The following is a 21,711-nucleotide window of genomic DNA, read 5'->3' as shown; positions in this document are numbered from 1 at the left end:
GTTACAGATGTCTGCATTTTCTCCCCACTCCTTTACTCCACCTCAAGCAAACTCACCTCCCTCCACTGCTTCCACCCTCCCCCTTGGATTTGTCCATGTGTCCTTTATAGTTGTTCCTGAAAACCCTTCTCCCTACTATCCCCTCCCCCCTCCCCTCTGGCTATTGTTAGATTGTTCTTAACTTCAGTATCTCTGGTTATATTTTGTTTGCTTTTTTCTTCTGTTGATTATGTTCCAGTTAAAGGTGAGATCATATGGTATTTGTCCCTCACCGCCTGACTTATTTCACTTAGCATAATGTTCTCCAGATCCATCCATGCTGTCGCAAAGGGTATAAGCTCCTTCTTTCTTTCTGCTGCGTAGAATTCCATTGTGTAAATGCACCATAGTTTTTGATCCACTCATTTGCTGATGGGCACTTAGGTTGCTTCCAGCACTTGGCTATTGTAAATTGTGCTGCTATGAACATTGGGGTGCATAGGTTCTTTTGGATTGGTGTTTCAGGGCTCTTAGGGTATAATCTCAGCAGCAGAATTTTTGGGTCAAAAGGCAGTTCCATTTTTAGTTTTCTGAGGAAATTCCATACTGTTTTCCATAGTGGTTATACCAGTCTGCGTTCCCACCAACTGTGTACTAGGGTTCCCTTTTCTCCACATCCTCTCCAGCATTTGTTTGTTGATTTGTTTATGTTGGCTTGTTCTTCATCAGTCTAACACACTAACTTCGCAGACACCTAGTTCTGCCACGAATGCCACCTCCAGCATCTCTCTCCCAATGAAAATTCTTTAAACATATCAAAATTCTACTGGCAATGAGGGCAGAAAGGCATTTCTAGAAAAATAATTAGAGAAACAACCTTTATAGTCTTATGTTGCTTTTCTGTGGTTGATTTCTTCAGTGAGGAAAAGACTCAAATTGTGGTTCAAATCTTATGCCTGCCAATTTAAGACATTGCTAAAAAGCTGTCTTTTTACATTAATGACACTGATGAGGAAGAAAGTCTGGGTGGATCCCTAAATTCATTATCAACACTAAAAAGAACTTTTTAAATCCAAGTTTTAGAGATGGCAGATCATGTAATGGTCTGTCAAGTAATGATACCTTGATATGTATTGATTCTATCATTATATTTTTAAACATGTTAATCCTTTATATGGTTTTACACCTAGAATGGGGTCCCGCAGGTGATACTAAATAATTACTTGCTGAATGGTTGAATGTCAAACACCCCTAGGACATCTAGAAATTCACCAGCTTTGCAGGAGACAACTGTGCAGTTGTTCGTATAGGAAAATAATACAATAATTAATAAATAATAGTACAAGAATAAACTGTGTTTCACATGCTCACAACTGTAAACCTACTTTTGCCCCACCCTGTATTATAAACACAGTTACTGTATTTTGCTGTGTATAATGCACACCCATTTTTGGCCCAAACTTTCCAGAAAAAAATCTTTCATTTTAATTTTTTAATCCAATTTTTATTTATTTACATTTAGATACTTGCTTTTTTGTATTATAAAGGGATTTTAACATTTACTTTTGAACATACTATGGTACAAGAAATTTTATGTAACAAATAATTACAAAACACAAGAAGAGATACAAGGTACAAGAAATTTTATGTACCGGTAACAAATTAGTACATTAGACCCATGTGTAATGCGTATAATGCACATCCTTATTTTTCCCTCAAAAACCTGGGCAGAAATTGTACATTATACATGGCACACACGATAAATGCCTCTTCTTCATAACCCTCTCTATTCTGTGTTCTGACTCTCGAGAACTCCGCAGAGATCTGCAAATTATACAAATAAACAACCCCACCCTGCAGTCTCCCCGACGTGGTCAGACTGTACTTTTTGGTGCTGCCTCTAATTGGATTCTGTGTTTTCATCAGTTCTGTATACCTGCTTTCCCCATTCACCGTCAGTTTGCCCCTGACCTGTAAGCCCATCATGAGACTGACATTTTAAAAAGCATCACCTTTTCTTTCTTAATTGATTATGCTATTACAGTTGTCCCAATTTTTTCTTCTTTGCCCCCTCCACCCAGCACCCCCCACTTCCTCTGGTGATCCCCCCTCCTTTGTTCATGTCCATAGGCCATGCATATCAGTTCTTTGGCAACTCCATTTCCTATACTTGCTCTTAGCAACCCCCTTCCTAGTCTGTAACTACCGAATTGTACTTCTTAAACCCTTCACCATCTCCTCCATTCCCCCAGACCTCCCTCCCAACTTGCCACCATCCCAGTGTTCTCCATACCTATGACTCTGTTTCTGTTCTGCTTGTTTGCTTACTTTGTTGATAGTTATGTATTTATTGCCATTTTAATGTTCATAGTTTTGATCTTCTTTTTCATAAATTTAAGTCCCTTTAATACTTCATATAATAATGGTTTGGTGATGATGAACTCCTTTAGCTTTACGTTGTCTGGGAAGCACTTTATCTGCCCCGCTAGCAGATAGCTTCTGGATATCATTTATAGAGTAATCTATACTCTATAGATTGCTATAGAGTAATAGTGGATAGAGTAATCTAGGTTGTAGGTCCTTGCTTTTCATCACTTTGAATATTTCTTGCCAGTCCCTTCTTGCCTCCAAGATTTCTTTCGAGAAATCAGCTGACAGTCTTACGGGAACTCTTCTGTAGGTAACTCTGCTTTTCTCTTGCTGCTTTTAAGATTCTCTCTTTGTCTTTAACCTTTGACATTTTAATTATGATGTGTCTTGGAGTGGGCTTCTTTACATCCATCTTGTTTGGAATTCTCTGTGCTTCCTGGACTTTTATGTCTATTCCCTTGACCAAATTAGGGAATTTTTCTTTCATTATTCTTTCAAACAGGTTTCTAATTTCTTGCTCTTCTCCTTCTGGCACCCCTATGTAAAAATGATGGTACATTTGAAGTTGTCCCAGAGGATCCTTACACTATTCTCGATTTTTTGGATTCTTTTTTCTTCTTGCTATACTGATTGGATGTTTTTTTCTTATGTTCCAAATCATTGATTTGATTGTTGGCTTCATCTACTCTGCTGTTGATTTTCTGTAAATTGTCCTTTATTTCAGTTAGTATATCTTTCATTTCTGCCTGAGTCTTTTTTATGCTGTTGAAGTACTCACTGAGTTCCTTGAGGTTCATTATAACCAGTGTTTTGAACTCTGCATCTGATGAATTGCTTATCTCCGTTTTGTTTAGTTCTTTTTCTGGAGTTTTGTTCTGTTCTTTCATTTGGGCCATGTTTCTTTGTCTCCTCATTTTGGCAGCCTCCCTGTGTTTGTTTCTATGTATTAGGCAGAGCTGCTACAACTCCCTGTCTTGGTAGTGTGGCCTAATGTAGTAGATGTTCTGTAGGGTCCAGTGGCACAGCCTCCCCTATCTCCCAAGCTGTGCACTTGAGGTGCTCCCTCTGTGTGGGCTGAGTACACCCTCTTCTCGTAGATGAGTCTTGATTGCTGTCAGCAGGTCAATGGGAGGGATTCAACCCAGTCCAGACAGCTGGCAGGACTGGCTATACTCCTGGCCAGCAACCACCTCCCTTCATGGTTTGTAGAGGTGATTGGATGGTGCTAGGATGTAGTCTGTAACTGTCCACTGGGTGCACAGGCTCTCGGGTTTCCCAGGTAGAGTAGGCCAAGGTCAGCCTCCAGCTATGTTCTGCCTGCAGATGGCTGCTACTAGTACCAGGCTTGGGTGGACCTATAAGTTGGATAGGGTGGACCCTTAGGTAATTGTTAAGGAAGGGCTTACAGTGTGAGCCAAGTTGATGGGGATTCAGATATGGTGCCACTGCACTGGGGCTCTGTGGGCAGGCGTGGGGCTCAGAAAAGGTACAACGGCCACTGTCTGCAGTTCTGCCTGGGAGGAAGCTGTGCCCCGGCTCTTGCCCTGATGCCAGACACTTTAGTTTCCCCTCCCCCCACCATATGCTACTGGTACCTTTCAAGATGCTGCCCCAATGCTGGAGCCCAGAGGGAATGAGTCTGAGTAAGTCTGTGTGTGGTGCAAGGCCTTTTAAGATGAGAGGCCTGAGAATCTCATAGTTTCTTCTGTCAACCCACCCCCTACTGGTTTTTACAGCCAGAAGTTGTGGTGACTTATCTTCCTGGCACTTGACCCTGGGCTGGGTGGTCTAGTGTGGCAGTAGGATCATTCCCGAGATATCCCATTGTTTTATATCCACCACATGTGGGTTTGACACCAGCTGGTTCTGTGTCTCTGCATCTCTGCCCCTCCATCCCTCCTACCTGTCCTAATTCCTTAGTTGTTGGACTTCCATACAGATCAATTTTCTGACAGTTCTGAGTGATGTTTGTTCTATATTTTAGTTCTAATTTTGTTGTGGTTGTGCAAGGAGGCAAGCTGCACTTACCTACGCCTCCATCTTGACCAGAAGTCCAAAAGCATCAACTTTTCCTCCATGGGGAACAGAATTCCCATTATACTAAAATGTGATTTAAGGAGGGAATATTTCTTCACTGGGTTCTCCAGTTTACTTTCCTACTTACTGGCTCAGCGTGTCAAAAGCTCTGAACATAAAACCCATCAATTTGCCATTGAAAAACATTTGCTCTCATACAGATGAACTCAAATAAGGGGTTTCTGAGTAAGTCTTTGGTTTCTGAGACAGTGAACTAACCCAACTTATGGACACCCTTCTATATGCTACCCGATACTATGTATTTCTCCTCTCAAAAAATTTACCTGTGAAATTCACTAAGTTTTTACTTGTTAGTTATGTAAATAAATAGTCAATAGTCATAACCTTAATAAGATGAGTCATTGCATCTTTAAAAAACACCAGATCAAGAGATGTTCCTCTAATGATTTCATTGAATTGTTTCTGGTAAAACTGGAGTCTTTCAGACAGAAAGTCAAAGGATGGTATCTATGGGTGGGGAAAGAGAGAGGAAAATAATATGTAAAATCCAAAATTTATAAAAGTAGCAATTATAAAGACACTCAAAAGTAATTCTACATTTTTTTAAAAAGAAAAACCTAATAATGCATTTCCAAAAATTTGTCACGGATTAGTTGATTTTTATTTATTTCCATTTTCAGAGGCCTGAAACCTAACTTTCCAATAAGAAATTATTCCTGACTTTTCCCTCCAAGAACCCCAGCAGCAACTCCAATCCACCGCAATAAAGGCTGGAATATAACACATACTTTTCTCAGTTTTTATTTGCTTTTTAATATTATTTATGGATTTTTTACCCTCACCTGAGGACATTTTTTTTCATTGTTTTTTGTAGAGAGAGGAAAGAAATGAGAGAAACATCAATGCAAGAGAGAAGAATCAAGTGGTTGCCTCCAGAACATTCCCGGGCCAGGGACTGAAGTGGGGACCAAACCAGCAACATAGGTATGTGCCCCAAAGGGCAATAGAGCCCGCAACTTTTCAGTTCTGGGACGACGCACCAACCAACTGAATCACGCCAGCCAGGGCTATTTATGCTTCTTTTTTTTTAATATACAGAAGTTTAACATTGTTTATATAGTCAAATTGTTCTGAAATAAATATTTACTTATTTGCTCTGCCAATTGTTTCTCCCCATTTATTTCTTGATCTATGTGCACTGAATTACTCTGTTATATAACCCTGTTTATGAAAAGTCCCTCTGGAGTCTTGTTTCAAACTTTATTAAACCTACGAATTAATTTAGGAAGAATGATGTGTTGCTGTTTAATCAAGTTTTCTCATGTTTATCCCTAGACATTTTACGTATTTTTGCTGTTGAATAAAATACTTTTGTTACATTTTCTATCTTGTGATTACTGGCAAGAATTGGCAAACTTTTTCTGCAAAGGGAAAGATAGTAAATATTTTACGCTTTGTGGTGGGTATCATCTCTGGGACAGCTTTTCAAAGCTCTGCCATAGTTGTGTGAAAGTTGTCACAGACCATTTATAAACAAATGGGCGTGGCTGTGCTCTAATACAATTTTACTTATAAACACTGAAATTTTAATTCCACAAAATTTTCACATGTCACACAGTATCATTATTCTTTTGATTTTTTTCTACCCATTTAAAAATTTAAAACTCATTCCTAGCCCACAAAGGTAATAAGGAACAGGCAGCTGCCTAGATCTGGCCCATTGATTATAATTTGCTAACCTCTGGTATAAAGATAGTTATTAAGTGTTAAATTTATGTCATACTTGGTCATCTCACCGAACTCTTAGTACTTAAAAAAGATTTTAAATTCTCTAGGATTATATGAGGAGATAACCATATCATCTGCAAATAAAATGATATTTTTGGTTTTTCCTATCTGATAATTACATGTATTTTCTTTTTGTCATTTTGTTGCAGTGCCTGGAACTTTCAAAGCAGTATTAAATAAGAGATACTATCAGCTGTACTTGTCTTATACCTGACTTTAATGGGACTGATGCTAAATTTCCTTGAAAAAAATATTTTACACTTGGCATATGAAGACATGAATCACAACTCATAACAGATGGAGACTTTGGTACAGGGACAAATATCTAGCTAGGTGAGTGATCCAAAAAAACTCTCTTTAAAGGTGAAAATAAATACCAGTTCATAGATTTTGGGTACTTCAAACATAGTATCCTCAGGTTCATCACCAGTTGGTTCAGGCATCTCACGGAGGAAATCTACAAAGTATGGCTCAGGAAGAATATACGATGCCACCTCTGAGCCGACACTTTCTTCAACTGCGCGAACAAGCTGTACATTAAACCAATGCTCATCATCAGGAGTTATAAATCTGAAAAAAAATCCAGGAGTAAACACGCAAACTATGCAGAGCAGGAAAACCATGCCCCTTCCTGAGCACGGCTTCAGCCTCTCTCCACCCCCTCTCGGCTCCTCCTGCCCCTCCATCAACGTCAGAATAGGGATATGACACCTGCCAACTGGAGAGAAGGACCTAACCCATCTAACGTAGGGACAACATTGACAGGGTTACTTATAGAAAACACCGACGAAGACAGTCTCTCCTTGACCATCCTTGGGCTCCTCTGAGTCCTCTTCCCTCAGCTCTTGGACTTCCATGTCCTTCTCTGCATCACCCAGTTTTAGCTCGAATCTTGTCAAGGATATTTAGCCAGAACCCTCCATCCGCAATACCTTGCCACCCTCTGTATGTGACCAAATTCCTCGTTCTCCTTCATCCCCCTGTGGTACCATCTGATCACCTGGCCTGCGAGAATCCTATTCAGGTCAGTTTAGCCAAAATCCTCCTGTACCCCGGCATTTCCTCTTGCTGATTTTCCATCCACCAGCCTCTCCCTCCTCCTCCTTGGCTATAAATCCCCATTTTTTCCTTGTTGAATTTGGAGCTGAGCCCATTCTCTATCCCCTACTGCAAAACCCCGTAACCACAGTCCCTATACCTATCACAACATTCCTGAACGCTGACTGTGTTCCTTATTGCCTGAACAAGTGTCATGAATAATTTTTTTGTTTAACGACACAGGTGAGTCGACTGGGTGAGGTGAAAGGTCTCTCAAACTCGCAGTGAAAGTACAGAAGTGACAGTCAGCAGTGGGCGAGCATCCCTTTTCTGGGTTTGTGGGCACAGAGTGCACAATACCAAGGGGAAGAGAGGGAGAAGGGGACTAACACTTGACAAATACCACCTGTGAGTGAGACGCGGTGGCGGGCCTATCCAACTCTGAAAGGCTAGCATTCCCATCCGTATTTTATGGAGGAAATGGGCGCACAACGACGACTGAGTTTATGTGCCTGATTTCTCCAAGCAAAACCTACACAGAGCTCACATTTTTTAGCAAATGTACATAACTATAATTTGTTTCTGAATGTTATCAACTCTCTGATAATGTGGTGAATTAAAAAGATGTCCTGTTGGATTTGGCAGAGAGATTTTTAAGGTGACCAGCAGGTGGGAAATGGCATCAGCGCTTCACAAGCCCCAAAGAACATAAAGACGCTGCTCCTAACTCGACTGCCTTGAGTAGGTGATGCAGGGACTAAGCTACTGCATGCGCTTCCGGTGTAGTACGCTAGCCTCGGGCCCTGCGGCGCACACCTGTCTGCAACTACTCTGTTGCACTCGTGTTTGAAAAGTGACAGGAGAACAGAGATCGAATCACACTCTTCGGCTTTTATGGTTAACATTCCTTGCCAAATTCGGGAAAGATCTCGAAGGTTGAAAATGTAATGAAATTTAGAAGGAGTTGGCAGCATCTTCACCTAAAGATGAAAAAACAAAAAGTGATACTCTCATTTGCTTTTCAGATAAACTAAAAATAGAACTGCTTTTAGAACTACTTTATTTCACAAATCCTATTTTAAATTAAATAGGCTCAGTATTAAACTAAAGTTAAATTCTATTTTCACCCCAGCACTGATGGAAAAACATGCATCATAAATAAACCAACACAGACTGTAGAAGATCATAAGCCCCTGGACGGGACAGATTCAGGTATAGTGCCCTAGGTGCAGACTCCAGCCTCTGCTCTACCACCATTAGCTGGCTTTGAATAAGCCACTTCCCTCCCCAACCCCGATTTCTTAAAAACTATGTGAGATGTGGGAATAATCATTCCTAACCATTATTAACCTTATTAGTGTTATATGTAAATAGGTCATAACAAAAAACTGAATGTGAGTCGATCATCATGTTCACTTCTGAAGTCAGTAATGACTATGTTCTATAGATTGTTTTGAATAGGGTCTTTAATGTGTTTGTATTTCCACAAATACATTTGTATATTGGGATCTAACTTTCACTGAGGGGACCCAAGCTCAGTCAACATGCTTCAATGTATCTACGTAGCTAGTAAATTGACAGGCAAGTCTGACATGCAGCTGTTAGGCACTGGGTGCTATTTCTGAGTTTTGTTTGTTTGTCTGAATACTAATTTACTTGATATTTTTACCAACTTGTAGAATCTAAATAGGCAAAGCTATAGCAACGACCCATTAGGAATGGCCTGGAGGTGTAGCAGGTGTGGGAAGCACTCTGGGCCGGGTATAAAGAGTGTAATAGGTGTCATTAGCTTCATTTCGGAAAGTGAAACAATGATAATTCTGGAGATACACAGCAGGCTCTCCACGTGATTAATTCAGGGGAGTGAATGGTTTCTTTAATACTGATTCATGGAATATGTCCTTTCTTTGTTGAAATAGTACCCCATTGTTCGGAGAGTGATTTTTACAGGCTAATTCACAGTGGAAGTTAAAACAGCAGGTAACAAGGGAATGAGAATGAAGAGAAGTGTTATTTCTCTCTTTGTTCAGTTCCATGCCAAGCTAAAATGTTTGTTCTACTCACAAAAATGTAAATCATACACTTATGCAAAAATAAAGAGACAAGGCTGTGTGAATATTGCTTTTTCATCTTTGCTGTAAAAAACACAGCCATTGGCAACTGAAGCCATCATTAAAGAGAATTAAATAAATTCCGTTCTTTCCCTCTTCTCATTTATTAACCTGCTAGTTCCCTTTAATTTCTGTCAGCGTCTTTCTTTTCTCACCTGCTTCTGCTTTAAAGCTATGTAAAGTAATAGAAGGGTGAAGTGATATGCAAGGTGAGTGGATTAAGAGCGTGCTTTGTGGAGATGGGTGATTTGAAGAAAAAAATATGGAGAGGGCTGTTTCTCTGGGGGTGGGGACAGGAGGAAGATCCATTGACTTTTTGATGGCTCTGTCTGAGCACCTCCCACTGCCCTGGGGAAGAAAGCACAGTGAGAGGACAGCTCCACCTGCTGCCACTGGGGAGCATCCATTCTAGTGGGGGTGCCCGATGATAAGTAGGAAGCAAACATACTGATAAAGAAACAATAATGATAAAAATCATGGTTAGAAAAAATAGAGTCTGGAGACAGATAATGCCTGAGATGAGGCCATGGACAGTTAGTTTAGAAAAAATGACCCAGGAAAGCACCTCTGAAGCTAAGAATGAGAGAATCATTCAAATGAAGTATAACGGCTCAGAGGCATGAAAACTTGGGGTCTTCTGGCAACAGCATAAGAAAGGCAGCAGAATGATGGAAGGGAAGGTGGGTCAGCAGGGGCCAGCTCAGGTTCAGGTGCACAGGCCAGAGCACCGTGTTGGATTTCATTGTAAATGCAACTGGGGATCTACCAGTGGTTTTAAGCAGAAGGAATGATCTCTGGGTTACTTTTTTTAAAAAGCACTTTAGGGCTGTGTAAAGAACAGACTTGAGGAGGGCAAAAAGAGAGCGAGGAGGTTGGTTAGGAAGGCACTGCCTGGTCCAGGGGGCAGGTGATGGAAGCATCTATCAAGGCTCACTGTGAGATGGCACTCAGTTCTCAGCTTTGGGATATATTCTGAAAGCATAGTTACTGATGGGTTGGATAAAGGGAATGAGAAAGACAAATCAAGGATGGTGCCCAGGTGCTTAGCCTGAGAAGCAGCATAACTGCTACTGCTGTTAACTAAGATGCATAAGTCTGAGGAAGGGTCATGTTTAAGGACAATGAAGAGTTCTGTTTGGACATGTTAATTTTGAGATGGTTATTAGATTCAAAACGGTGACATCAAGCAGTTAGAAATATGTCTGGAGCCAAGCAGAGAGGCCTGGGATGCAGGTATTGATTGTGAAGACATCTGCATAGACATGGTGTTTAAAGCCTTGAAGCTGGATGACTCTACCTGGGTAAAGGCCAGAAATAGAAACCGAGTCCCAGCATCCAGATCAGGGCCACTCCGATATTTAGAGAAGGAGAAGAAGGAGCTTAGAAAAGGTAACCAATGTTGGAGGAAGAAAACCAAGAGGACGAGTCCCCTCTGAAGCCTAGCGAAGAAAGGAGTTAAAGGGGCCGTTTATGTCAAATGCTGCTAAAAATAAAGTAAGAGGAGGAAGAAATCAGACTTTAGATTTGGCAAGATGGAGTTCTTGTGACTTTGAAGAGAGCACTGGACATGAAAGCTCGTGCACAATGGGTTGAAGAGGTAAAGAAAGGTAAGAAAGTGGAGCTAGTTAACATGCATGTAACAAAAGAAGCTTTGATAAAAAGGCACCAGGAAGACAAAAGCTTTTCAGAAAAAGTACGTCTAAAGGCACATTGAATTGAACAATACCCCCACTAGAAAACAGATGGATTTTACCATACTAAATTCTCAGACACTCAGACCTTACCATTCATTGTGGAGTTTATTTAAGAGTGGCAGAACAGCCCTGGCTGGTGTGGCTCAGTGGATTGAGTGCAGGCTGCAAACCAAAGGGGTGCCAGTTCGATTCCCAGGCAGGGCACATGCCTGGGTTGCAGGCCAGGTCCCCAGCACGGGGCACATGAAAGGCAACCACAAATTGACATTTCTCTCCCTCTCTCTCCCTCTGTTCCCCTCTCTCTAAAAATGAATAAATAAAATCTCCAAAAAGAAAAAAAAATGAGTGGCAGAACAGCAAATACACATCAACTGTGTTTTTATCTCAATCCTACATTTCATTGCTTTTTCATGAGTCTGCCTGAAACCATCTGGTGACAGCTAGGGGTCTGCTGAGCTTTATTTAGGGCACTGACTTGGGTTTCAAAATCTAGCCTATTTTAAGTACATTGCCATCCATTTACTAACTCATGCTCAGCCTCTGAGTAACACGCAAGTTAGACTCTAAGTTTTGGTTCGCTAAGAGTATCTGGAAATCCAAGCATTCACTCAGTTAGTAAACATTTGTGTCTGAACCGGTTTGGTGGGGTGGGGGAGACAGATACACAGAGAGCTACAAATCAGAGTAACAAGCGGAAAAGCAGTGTTTTCATTTCAGCAAAATTCTACTTTATCTTGAATGTCATATCTGGTTTATAGTAATACCTCATACATATGGAAAGCATCCTTCAATCAGAATATTTGCTGCCTGGAAGGAAAAGTTGTCATAAATCTATTTGAGCACCTAATTTGTCTTTTACAAAAAAGCATTACCACATATAATGCGATGATAATTTCATGAGCCATGAGGTGAGAACTAGGCTGAATAATATTTGACTTTTTTTATTATTGACAACAGATGACTCGGTACCTTGGTCCATTGCCACAGCACTCTGCCCGCTGAAACTAAATTTGAAATCATCTCACATATTTCAGGTTTGAACTTTCTACAAGGATCAAAGTATCCACAGCCAATAACGCCTGAAAAAAAAATTGAAAACAAAATTAAAGCTACAAGCTTAGTAGGAGATTATAAGGTACATGTTTATCCCTGTGAATAAATCACTCCAAGACCAGCTAGGTGGTGTTAAAAATTTCTCAACTAAGACTGGAAGTCAGCAGCGAGGCCTGCAAAGCTTAGTATGCTGTGATAAGCATTTTATATGGATTAACTCATTCAACCCTCCGAACATTTTATGCGAAAGAATGTGAGGTGGATATTGTTATTGTTATTCCCATTTTAATATGAGTTTAGTAACTTGCCCAAGGTCCCACAAATCTGAGATTTGAACCCACGTAGCCTGGCTCCAGAGCCTGTAAAAAAGCGCTCATCCTGAAGTGTGGGAGAGCTGGGAAAGAACTTAGACTCCCTCCTTATCTTACAGCGGACACCGGGCCCAGACAGGCAAAGCAAGTCGCTCCAGGTCACCCGGATTGCTTGTTGGTAGACTGGGAATCCGCATGCATTTATCTCCTGACCTGCAGTCAGTCAACACTCCGCTTGGGCTGGTCATCTAATGATTCCCAGGAAACGTCCAGCACAGAGACAGTCTGATGTGATCTCCCTCAGGAAGGACTGAATTATGGATTTACAACGTGTTTGGTTTTAGACTGCAAAAACAGGTTTACTCTACTTCACTCCAGTGAGTTGGTATGTTGAGCGGTATGTTCAGCGATATTCTTGTGTAAGTCTTCTGGCACACATGTGCAAAATCATGCATATGGATAAGGACTTAAATATGGAAGGTGAAACTATACAAAGTTTGGAAAACATATAGACCATCTGCATGACCCCTGGGTAGAAAACGACTTCTTAAACGGTACTCAGAAAGCACAAACCACAGAGGAAAACAGTGGTAAACCGTGATATCCTAGAACCGGAACTGCCGGGGTGTGCCGGCCTGCTCCAGTCCCCGTCCACAGGGCCGGCAGCAGTCCCACCAGTGGCACGTGAGAGTCCCGCTCACTTCCCACTCCCACCAATGCCCGATTCAGTCAGAATTTTTCATTTTTGCAAACCTAGTGGGTATAATATGGCAGTACCTTGGTGTTTTAAAATTTGTGTTTTTCTGAATACTAACGCTTACCACCTTTACATTTGTTTACTTGCCTTGTGATTACTCTTCTTAAAGTACCTGGTTTTTATTGCCCATTTTTATATTAGGTTGTTTGCTTTTCTCTGAATAATTCATAAGATTTCTATAAATATTAAGAATACTAAATTTTTTGTTTTGTCACATGGGTTGAAATTTTTTTCTTCCACTTTGAGGCTTGTCTTTTTATTCCATTAACATTGCTTTTTAGATGAACACAAGTTCTTAACCTATCAATTTATCACTTTTTTTCCTTTATGGCTTATACTTTCTGAGTCTTATTTTAAAAGTTCTTTCCTACACAGAGGTCAGATATTTTCCTCCAAATGTTTTATGAGCTTTAATTTCCATATTTAGATCTTTAATCCATCTGTATTGATTTTATTCTTGGTGTGAGGTAGGGGTCCAATTTCAATGATTTTCCCATAAAAATTACTAAACATCCTAGTATCACCTATTGAAATTCTGCCCTACCCCTTCTGGTTACAGCACCTGCTATGTCAAATAGTTAATGTCCACACACACGTGAGTCAGTTTCTTTTGTGGGTCTTCATGAACACAATTTTCGATGGTACAGTTTATGTGAGCCTAAATGTCACATTAGAATATTCATTCTTATTAACACTTCGAAGTGCTCCATTTGACGTGGTATATTGTATTGCTGACCTGTGACCAACGTGCAGTCACTCAGCCCAAACTTCTCTTCGTAATCAGGCCAAGAAAACCCAAACACAAAGGTGTGCTTTCCTCTACAGCCAACCTTCATCAAGGCTATTTCTAAATTTCTGAGTCATAAAATGGGCTATAAACATTCTTCTTGGGATTTAGTTCCTCTTTTCTGGTATTTAGCTCCCTATTTCGGATATTTAATCCCCACTTCAAACAGAGCCTTTTATCTCTTAAATAAAGTTTTGCACAGTTTTTGTCCACAGGTAATGAAACAAAACACCAAGAATAGTCATACCAAAAATTTTGTCTATCGAAGCATTTGAAGGCAATGTGCAATTAAACACAGTAAATTGCCTTTTTAAACGCTGCGGGATGTCGTTCCGACCCCCCCCAGGGTGGATCATTGCCGCTATGAGCTGCACGTCCACAATGGTGGTGAAGTCTCCGGGTTTGTCCAGGCTGTACATCCCTTCCATCTCCATCATTTGTCGCACAATCTCATTAGTTATCTGAAATGTGAGACAGTAATGTTTTAATCACATATCACTGTCATATTCTTCTTTATCTCCTATGACATAGTACAGATGAGATTAGAAGAAAATATTCAACCTTTATCAGTGAAGTGTTTGTGAATGTTGATGATCACCTTCAAGGTTATTTGACTTAAACAATCGCCCATGAACTCTAAATAAGTGAAACATGTACGGTGCAAGTCCAATGTGCTCTTCATCACACTGAGAAAACTGTTTCCAAATAAATTGAGATGGGTGAATTATGGAATATTTGGTACAATTACAACAGTGCTCAAAGTTACACGTTTTATGATAGATATCCTTAACACTCAAAATTCAACACCTCAAAGTACTTAAATCAGAATGTGAGATAGTTTACTCCTGAGTTTTCAATATTGTATTACGGAATGTCTGGTTTTAGGTTTTGTATCCTCCTCCTTTCTGCAGCCTCCAACATGGCTAATACTCCCACCTTACTGAAAAAATTTTCTGTCTTGCTTTCAGAGGCTCCGTTCTTTCAGGTTCCTCTCATGATTCTCCCAAACACTGTTTCTCCACCCATCCCTCACATGTAATGTTCTACAGGATTCCATCCCTCCTTTTCTCTTCCCACTATTTCAGGGGGTGCTATTGCAACCCTGTACCCCAAAGAATCTCAACTCGGGAACACTAGCTTCAGATTCCTTTCTAAGCATCATGCCTGTATATCCGAATTCCTACCCGGCATCTCAAAGCGACGGCACACAAGCACCTCATATATAGCTGCCTTTCATTTAACGAACATTTAACAAGTGACTACTGTGCGTCTGACCCTGCGGAGCACAGACAAAAGCCCCTGTCTGCATGGGGCATACATTCTACTGGTGGGAGAGACTAAGTCTTTGTGGAAAAACATAAAGCAGAGGAAGGAAATAGGCGTTGCTCAGGGATACAACTGAGTATGTCATGTGGCTTCTCCTCACAGGACATACAAGCGAAGACTTGAAGGGCGTGGGAAAGGAAGCCCATGTCAGTACTGGGGGAAGAGCACTGCAGGGAGAACAAACGGGAAATGCAGAGGTGCTGAGTGAACATGGAACCCCGTGTGCCACAGGCTCGGGCACTGTCGTTGGAGCGGAGTCTCCGGGAGATAAGACCCAGCAGGGTGGGGTCTTAGGATCATGGCAAGAATTTCGGCATGTGTACTCTGCAAGTCTCTTGGGAGGGTTTTGAGCACAGGAGTGCGTCATGCTATGAATCATGTTTTAACTGTTTGCTGGTTTGAGAATAGAGTGTGAGGGGCAAGGGAAACAGGAAAGCAATTAGGAGACATTTTTAACGGTCCCAACAGACTGAATGTGGCGTCGCTATTTTTTGAGATGTACAGCACTGTTGGAGGAACAGATGTGAAGAGCAACAGGAATTTGGCTTTGCACGTGTTAAGTGTGCGATCCAACTGCACATTCCCAGTTGGGTAAAAGAGCCTGAAATTCAGGAGCTCTTCAGTTTATAGACGGTATGCAAAAATGCTTCCGCGCTCCTGACCTTATAGAAACTGCTGAGCGGTCTATCTGCCCGGGACTCTGCTGAATGGGAGGGAAAAGGGGAAGGAAAAGGAAGAAAACCCTTGCCCTGGGAGGCCGTGGCTTCCGAGTGGCAGCTGCATGGATTTGCACCTTCAGCGTACATGGCCTAAGCCGGCCAGAGACTTTGAAGTCTTAACTGTGCTTTGATCCTTGAGTAAGTTCTTACGGATCTGGCAGAAGAAAACTCAAAACCTATCTGGTTGAGGGCATGTCCATCTTAGGCTTCAAGAAACAGCCACAGACAATTTTTCAAGGGCAATGACCTGGCAAGAGGCCAACGATACATACAGAAAATGAGAGTTTGGGGCTAAACAAGAACTATTCAAACCACAGAGAACAGACACAGACCCACATAGACTTCACAGGCTGGAATTAAGAGACACAGAAATTAAAACAACTGTGCTGCAAATGTTTAAAGAAATAGACAACAAATTTCAAAATACATGCAAAGAATAGGAAATTATTAAAAATGACATTTTTAAAGTAATGAGGATCAAATAACTAGTAACTAAAATTAAAACTCAATAAATAATTTGACAATAGATTGGACAAAGCCAAGAAGAAAGCTACTGAAGTGTAAGAGAGGGGAAATTATCTGGAACATACGCATTAGAGAGAAAAAAGTTTGGAATGTACAGAAGAGTGTTATAGAAACATAAAGGGCAACAGGGGTGTCCAACTTTCTGGCGCCTCTGTGCCACAATGGAAGAAGAAGAGTTGTCTTGGGCCACTCATTAAATACATTGTGACACAAAATCACACACACAAAAACTCACAATGTTAAATTTACAATTTTGCGTTGGGCCGCATTCATAGCCATCCTGGGCCCCATGCGGCCCACAGGCCAAAGTTGGACACCCCCGGACAGTAGAAAGTCTAATGCTGGTGCATCTGGGACCTGAGAAAAGGAGAAAGAAGGTGAGGCAGAAGCAATATTTGAAGAGATAAGGGCTAGAAATTTTCTCGAACTGGTGAAAGAGACCAAGCAGATTCACAAGTCCCAGTGAATCCCAGGCAAATAAATACAATTAAATCTGCATAAAGGAGCATCATCTAAAAAAGAAAAAATATAGTAAATAAGGTAAAGAGAAAGTCTTAAAAGCAGCAAGTGAAAAAAGGCAGGTTAACTACAGAGGTGCAATGCTTAAGTGATAGTTGGCTACTTAACAGCAGCAAAGAAAACAGAAGACAGGAATAATATATTCAACACAATGAAAAAAATAACTGCCCACCTAGATATTTACATTCAGCAGCAATGTCTCTCAGATAAAGAAGATGAAATAAACACATTTGCAAGTAAACAAAAACTAAGCATTAGTCATTAAAAGACCTTCTCTGAAGAAAGTTCTAAAAGCAAAAGAAACATCATACCAGAGGGAAGGCTCAAGACACAAGAACAAGTGAAGAGCAAAGAAAGTGTTAAATATGTGGGTAATGCAAATGAGGAGTGAATACATACAACAGTAAACAAAATGTCTCACGGAAATTTTATTTTAAAAGAGAGTTATAGACTTAAAATACATGTCAACAATAAAATGAGAAGTCAGGAGAAAGATTAAGGAAATTGAAGTGTTCCAATGTCACTGCACCTGCAAAATGAGAGTTAAAGGTTTGATCATCTGTGTATGCAGGATGGAGGGTAACCTCTAGAACATGGAAAGTAAGTACAGTATGTAGATAACAAAAGGGAAAATCAACTTCCTCAGAGAAGCAGAAAGAAAGCTGCAGCATGTGTCTGCGCATCTGAGGGTGAGGAAATGGAGGTGTCGGAGGTCTGGGAAGAAGAAAAAGGTATGAGATAGTCATCTCTCAGAGCATGAGCCTACTATGAAGGAAACGTGGTACAGGCATACACGGGGCAAAGATAAAACATGAGACCAGTAAGACTGTTTGGCAGCATTAAGAGCTCAGCTGAGATGCAGGATCTTGATTTTAAAGTGAAACCAGATGAGGCTTTCTCCAGCTGAGTTTAGCTGCATAGGCGCAGGTGGAAGGAGGGTAGACAGCAAGTGTCACCAAGGTTTCAACGTGGTTAAGGCAGATGAGCAGAGGGTGTATGCTCCAGTGACTGTAATGACAGATCATGGGATTTTAGCTGGGAAAAGTGGTGAAGAAATGAGAGGAAATGGGGACAGTTTAATGGTGATAGGAAAAATGGATAGCAGGTCCATCTGGAGTCTGGGCAGCACAGGGAACGACTGAGAGAGTGGACATGGTAATCAGAGAATGAAGTGCTTGAAACTGAGATGCTGAAGGAGTCACACTGATGATGACAATGTAGGGTACGACTGAATGAATGAGTCACGCAGCCAGGGTGGAAGGCACAATCATTGGCGGAGGCCAGCTCAGGCAACTCAGAGGCCACGATCATGTGTGCGTACTGGCATCACCAAGAATTATGACAGTAGGTTGTATAGTTTGCAGGACCCAGGGCAAAATGAAAATGCAAGGCTCCTTTTTAAAATTTAAATTTAAAGAATTTCAAGATGGTGACAACAGAGCATTAAACCACACGCAGGGCTCTGTGAAGTACAAGTCCACAGTTCGCACACCCACACAGCTCAGGCCTGATGACGGGGAGGGTACTGGAGAGAGTAACAGTGATCCAGGAACTGGAATCTTCAGGGAAGGAGGGGCGATATCTGAGGGCGGAGGGCCAGGAGGAGCACGGAGGACGTCCTCCTCACCTGCAGGCCCAGGGTTCCACCTGAGAAGTCTGCAGGGAGAGCGGTGTCCTGGGTTTCCACTAGAGTGTGAGGTGAGGGGAAAGTTCAGAGAAGTCAAATTTACAGTGGATTTTGTGGATTAACTGTGGCTTCCAGGGGCACACAGAAAGGAATGGGGAAGTAAGAGAGGAGATCAGAGAAAGGCCAAGCAGAGCTGTCTGGGGGTTATTCTCAGGGTGACCACAGACCTGGGGTCCTGGCCACCCAATGGTGTGTGAGGTGAACCAGGATAAAGGGCGGGATGGGAGGGGTCCTGGCAGCTCCAGGTAGAGGGTGCTGATGAGGCAGTGCATGGAGGAAGGAGAGAGGTGCTGGGGATCCCACAAGAACACACAGGATTCTAGCAGCATTGGTGAGGTTCTCTAATGGGGAATGACTCTGGGATTGAAGATGACCAGAGTTATAAAAAACAAGTCTTTTCTAAATCAATGGAGAGTATGCAGAGGAAGAGGTGAGAGAAACCCTGGGGAGGGGAAGAGAGGAGCCAGAAAGGACACTGAAACCAAGAAGCCAGAGAGACAGGTGGGCATGTTGCTGAAAAGTTCAGGGGATTTCAAGAAGGGAGAACATCACCTATAACCGAGAAGTCAAAAAAGTCCGACAGTTGTTACTAGGTTTAGTGAGATGAAGATGATTTGACATTTTTACATATGACAAAAGTACTGATTAAATACAATCTGTAGGAGCTGTTTTAGTCATACCTGATCTCCCCACTCATTAATGATGGGCATATTAATATCATCAATAAACACAGTCATTTTTCTGCCTCCTGGTGGCCCATATGTGCTTCCCATTCGCTTATCCACATAGCTTTCGATTGTTCTCTAGAGAAAAGGAAATGGTTTGTCTTATGCATTAGATCCCAAGCCACATTTCTAAAAATGATGAGCATATTTTCCAGAGTAGAATATAATTTACGTAATATGTGTAAATACCATTATTAAAATACATATTGTGAATTTAAAAAGTAAGTTATTATGATGTTAATCATTAATTTATGTTCAAAGAGATACACTCAAAAGTTCAGCTTCAGCTTCAATTTTAGGCTATTAATCCAAATTTGAGGCTATTAATAAACATTAGACCATTAATGCAAATATGGTATATGGATTTGGCTTTAATCTCAACCTTAGGGAGGTTAAATAGCTGAATGCCAACTGCCCCACCATTTATTTTGATACTATTTTCACATATATATACACATATATGAAAACATTTCATATGTATATGAATGTTTTATATGCATATACGTTTTGTAATAGCCACCACTTAAAATATGTATTTAATATATTGATTACTCCAGGAAATGATGGGTTTTACCTGAAACATCATCGGTTCCGTGGCAGATGAAAAGTTTAGACTTTTGGATAACTGTACTTCAGGGTCATATTTTTTCAGATAGGCCTTAATCATTACAGTTTTTGCTGTCCCCTGCTCTCCTGTGAGCAAAACAGCCTGCAACCCCAGGATAAGCAAGTTGAAAGTGTTGTAACATACTTCGTTTTAAGTATCTTATGGTTCTAGTGGCCATTCTTTCATTCTACAAAATACAACTTATTTTTTAGAATTACATCTACACAAAAGTATAACATAGTTGAATTAAAGATTTAAAAGTAAAAAGTGCTGAAAGAAAATATGGGTGAACATTCACGTGACCACAGGAGCAAGGAAGGACTTTGTAAGCAGACCCCCACTCTCCTCAGCAAGCCAGGAGTCAGCAATTCAGAGGACGTTGAGTGCAAGTGTGCCCTGGGACCTGGGGTTTACTTCCCAAACGTGTTTCTCTCACTGCCTCCAGCCCGTTGTGCTGGAGTTCAATTCTTCTAACTGTAGTGTACAAAAAGAAATGATTTGCAGTCATCTAAGACACTATCAAACTTACTTACTTTATTCTGTTTTGCAATGGTGTCTATCAAAAAATTTGTTCTAATATTGTCAACATTTGGAACCAAAATTGATGAATACTCTGGAATACTGTCAGTTGGGTAAAAATATGGCTGAAGTTTCTTATTCCAGTGCTCCCAATCACCTATACAACAAGTAAAAATCAATCTTAATAAAACCACATTCTTCAAAAGTAATCAGAATATAAAAATGCAAGAGCTATAAACAATCAGCAGAATCTTAAAACATTTTAAACACCTTCCTAAAACATGTTAACCTACCTGTTCATATAGACTACCATCTTCTGAAATATCTAATCTAATATCTGCTTATCTGATATATGTGGCATTGATAATTAAATTTGTTTTGACTCCTTACAAAGTTTTCAGTTGCTAAATCATTCATCCGGAGAGATCTGGCCTGAAATGTAATCCAGGTCAGCTAGCGGTGAGCCCGATGGCATCCTTAGTGTCTAGTAGGAAAGCCACATCACCTGAAAGGATGGGGAAAACCGGCAAGGGATGACTGGTCCCTGCACCAAGGATGTTTGCCATGAAAAATGGGAAAACAAATCTGGCCCTAAAGCTAGTGGCAGCGAGTCCCCACACTCTGACTTAAGAGTCACTACTAGTTTACCGACTGATATTATTGTTATGATAATTATTAATACTACATTTCATCACTTCTAAGAAGAAGTTTTATTTACACCTTAGCATCTCTTGAATGATGCCTTACGACTACTGTTGGTTAGACTGACTTGGTCAGAGCTGTTCACGTTGTTGCCATTTAAACGGGATTGCCTGCATGGTGGCTGTTGCGCTGTTGAGTTTAACTGCTATGTTGGATGCCTTCAACCAGATTTTGCTATGACTTGGAATTGTACCAAAAAAGTTGCTGTGTACACGACTGCATGGAAAGAGATGAGAGGATAACTTTTGAAGATAACAAAGCAATATTCATCATTGGAACAATAACCTCGATTTCAGGTTTTCTTGCAAAATAATCGATCATATGATAAGTGTATGTTTAACTTTTATGAAATGGCCCAACTGTTTTTCCAAAGCGGCTGGACCATGGTGTAGTGCATGAGAGTTCCAACTGCACATTCTCGCCACTACTTGGTATTATTTTTAACTTTAGCCATTCT

The 21,711-nt window shown here is 40.9% G+C and overlaps 1 protein-coding gene across 1 annotated transcript in view; it reads right to left on the bottom strand.

The window, feature by feature from the left end:
- The window catches only part of DNAH8 (dynein axonemal heavy chain 8), a 288,603-nt gene that overhangs the window by 118,139 nt on the left and 148,753 nt on the right, over positions 1-21,711 (bottom strand). Inside the window, exons 54-61 of the mRNA XM_024557808.3 lie at positions 20,567-20,709; positions 20,001-20,135; positions 19,382-19,504; positions 14,173-14,386; positions 11,987-12,096; positions 8,029-8,192; positions 6,552-6,744; positions 4,771-4,893 (exon numbers count right to left, since the gene is read on the bottom strand). Coding sequence (XP_024413576.3) covers positions 4,771-4,893; positions 6,552-6,744; positions 8,029-8,192; positions 11,987-12,096; positions 14,173-14,386; positions 19,382-19,504; positions 20,001-20,135; positions 20,567-20,709 — 1,205 coding nt within the window. The remainder of the gene's footprint in view (positions 1-4,770; positions 4,894-6,551; positions 6,745-8,028; positions 8,193-11,986; positions 12,097-14,172; positions 14,387-19,381; positions 19,505-20,000; positions 20,136-20,566; positions 20,710-21,711) is intronic.

The sequence above is a fragment of the Desmodus rotundus genome, chromosome 11, assembly GCF_022682495.2.
Source record: "Desmodus rotundus isolate HL8 chromosome 11, HLdesRot8A.1, whole genome shotgun sequence".
NCBI classification, from domain to species: Eukaryota; Metazoa; Chordata; class Mammalia; order Chiroptera; family Phyllostomidae; genus Desmodus; species Desmodus rotundus.
This window is presented reverse-complemented; position numbering and strand designations above follow the sequence as displayed.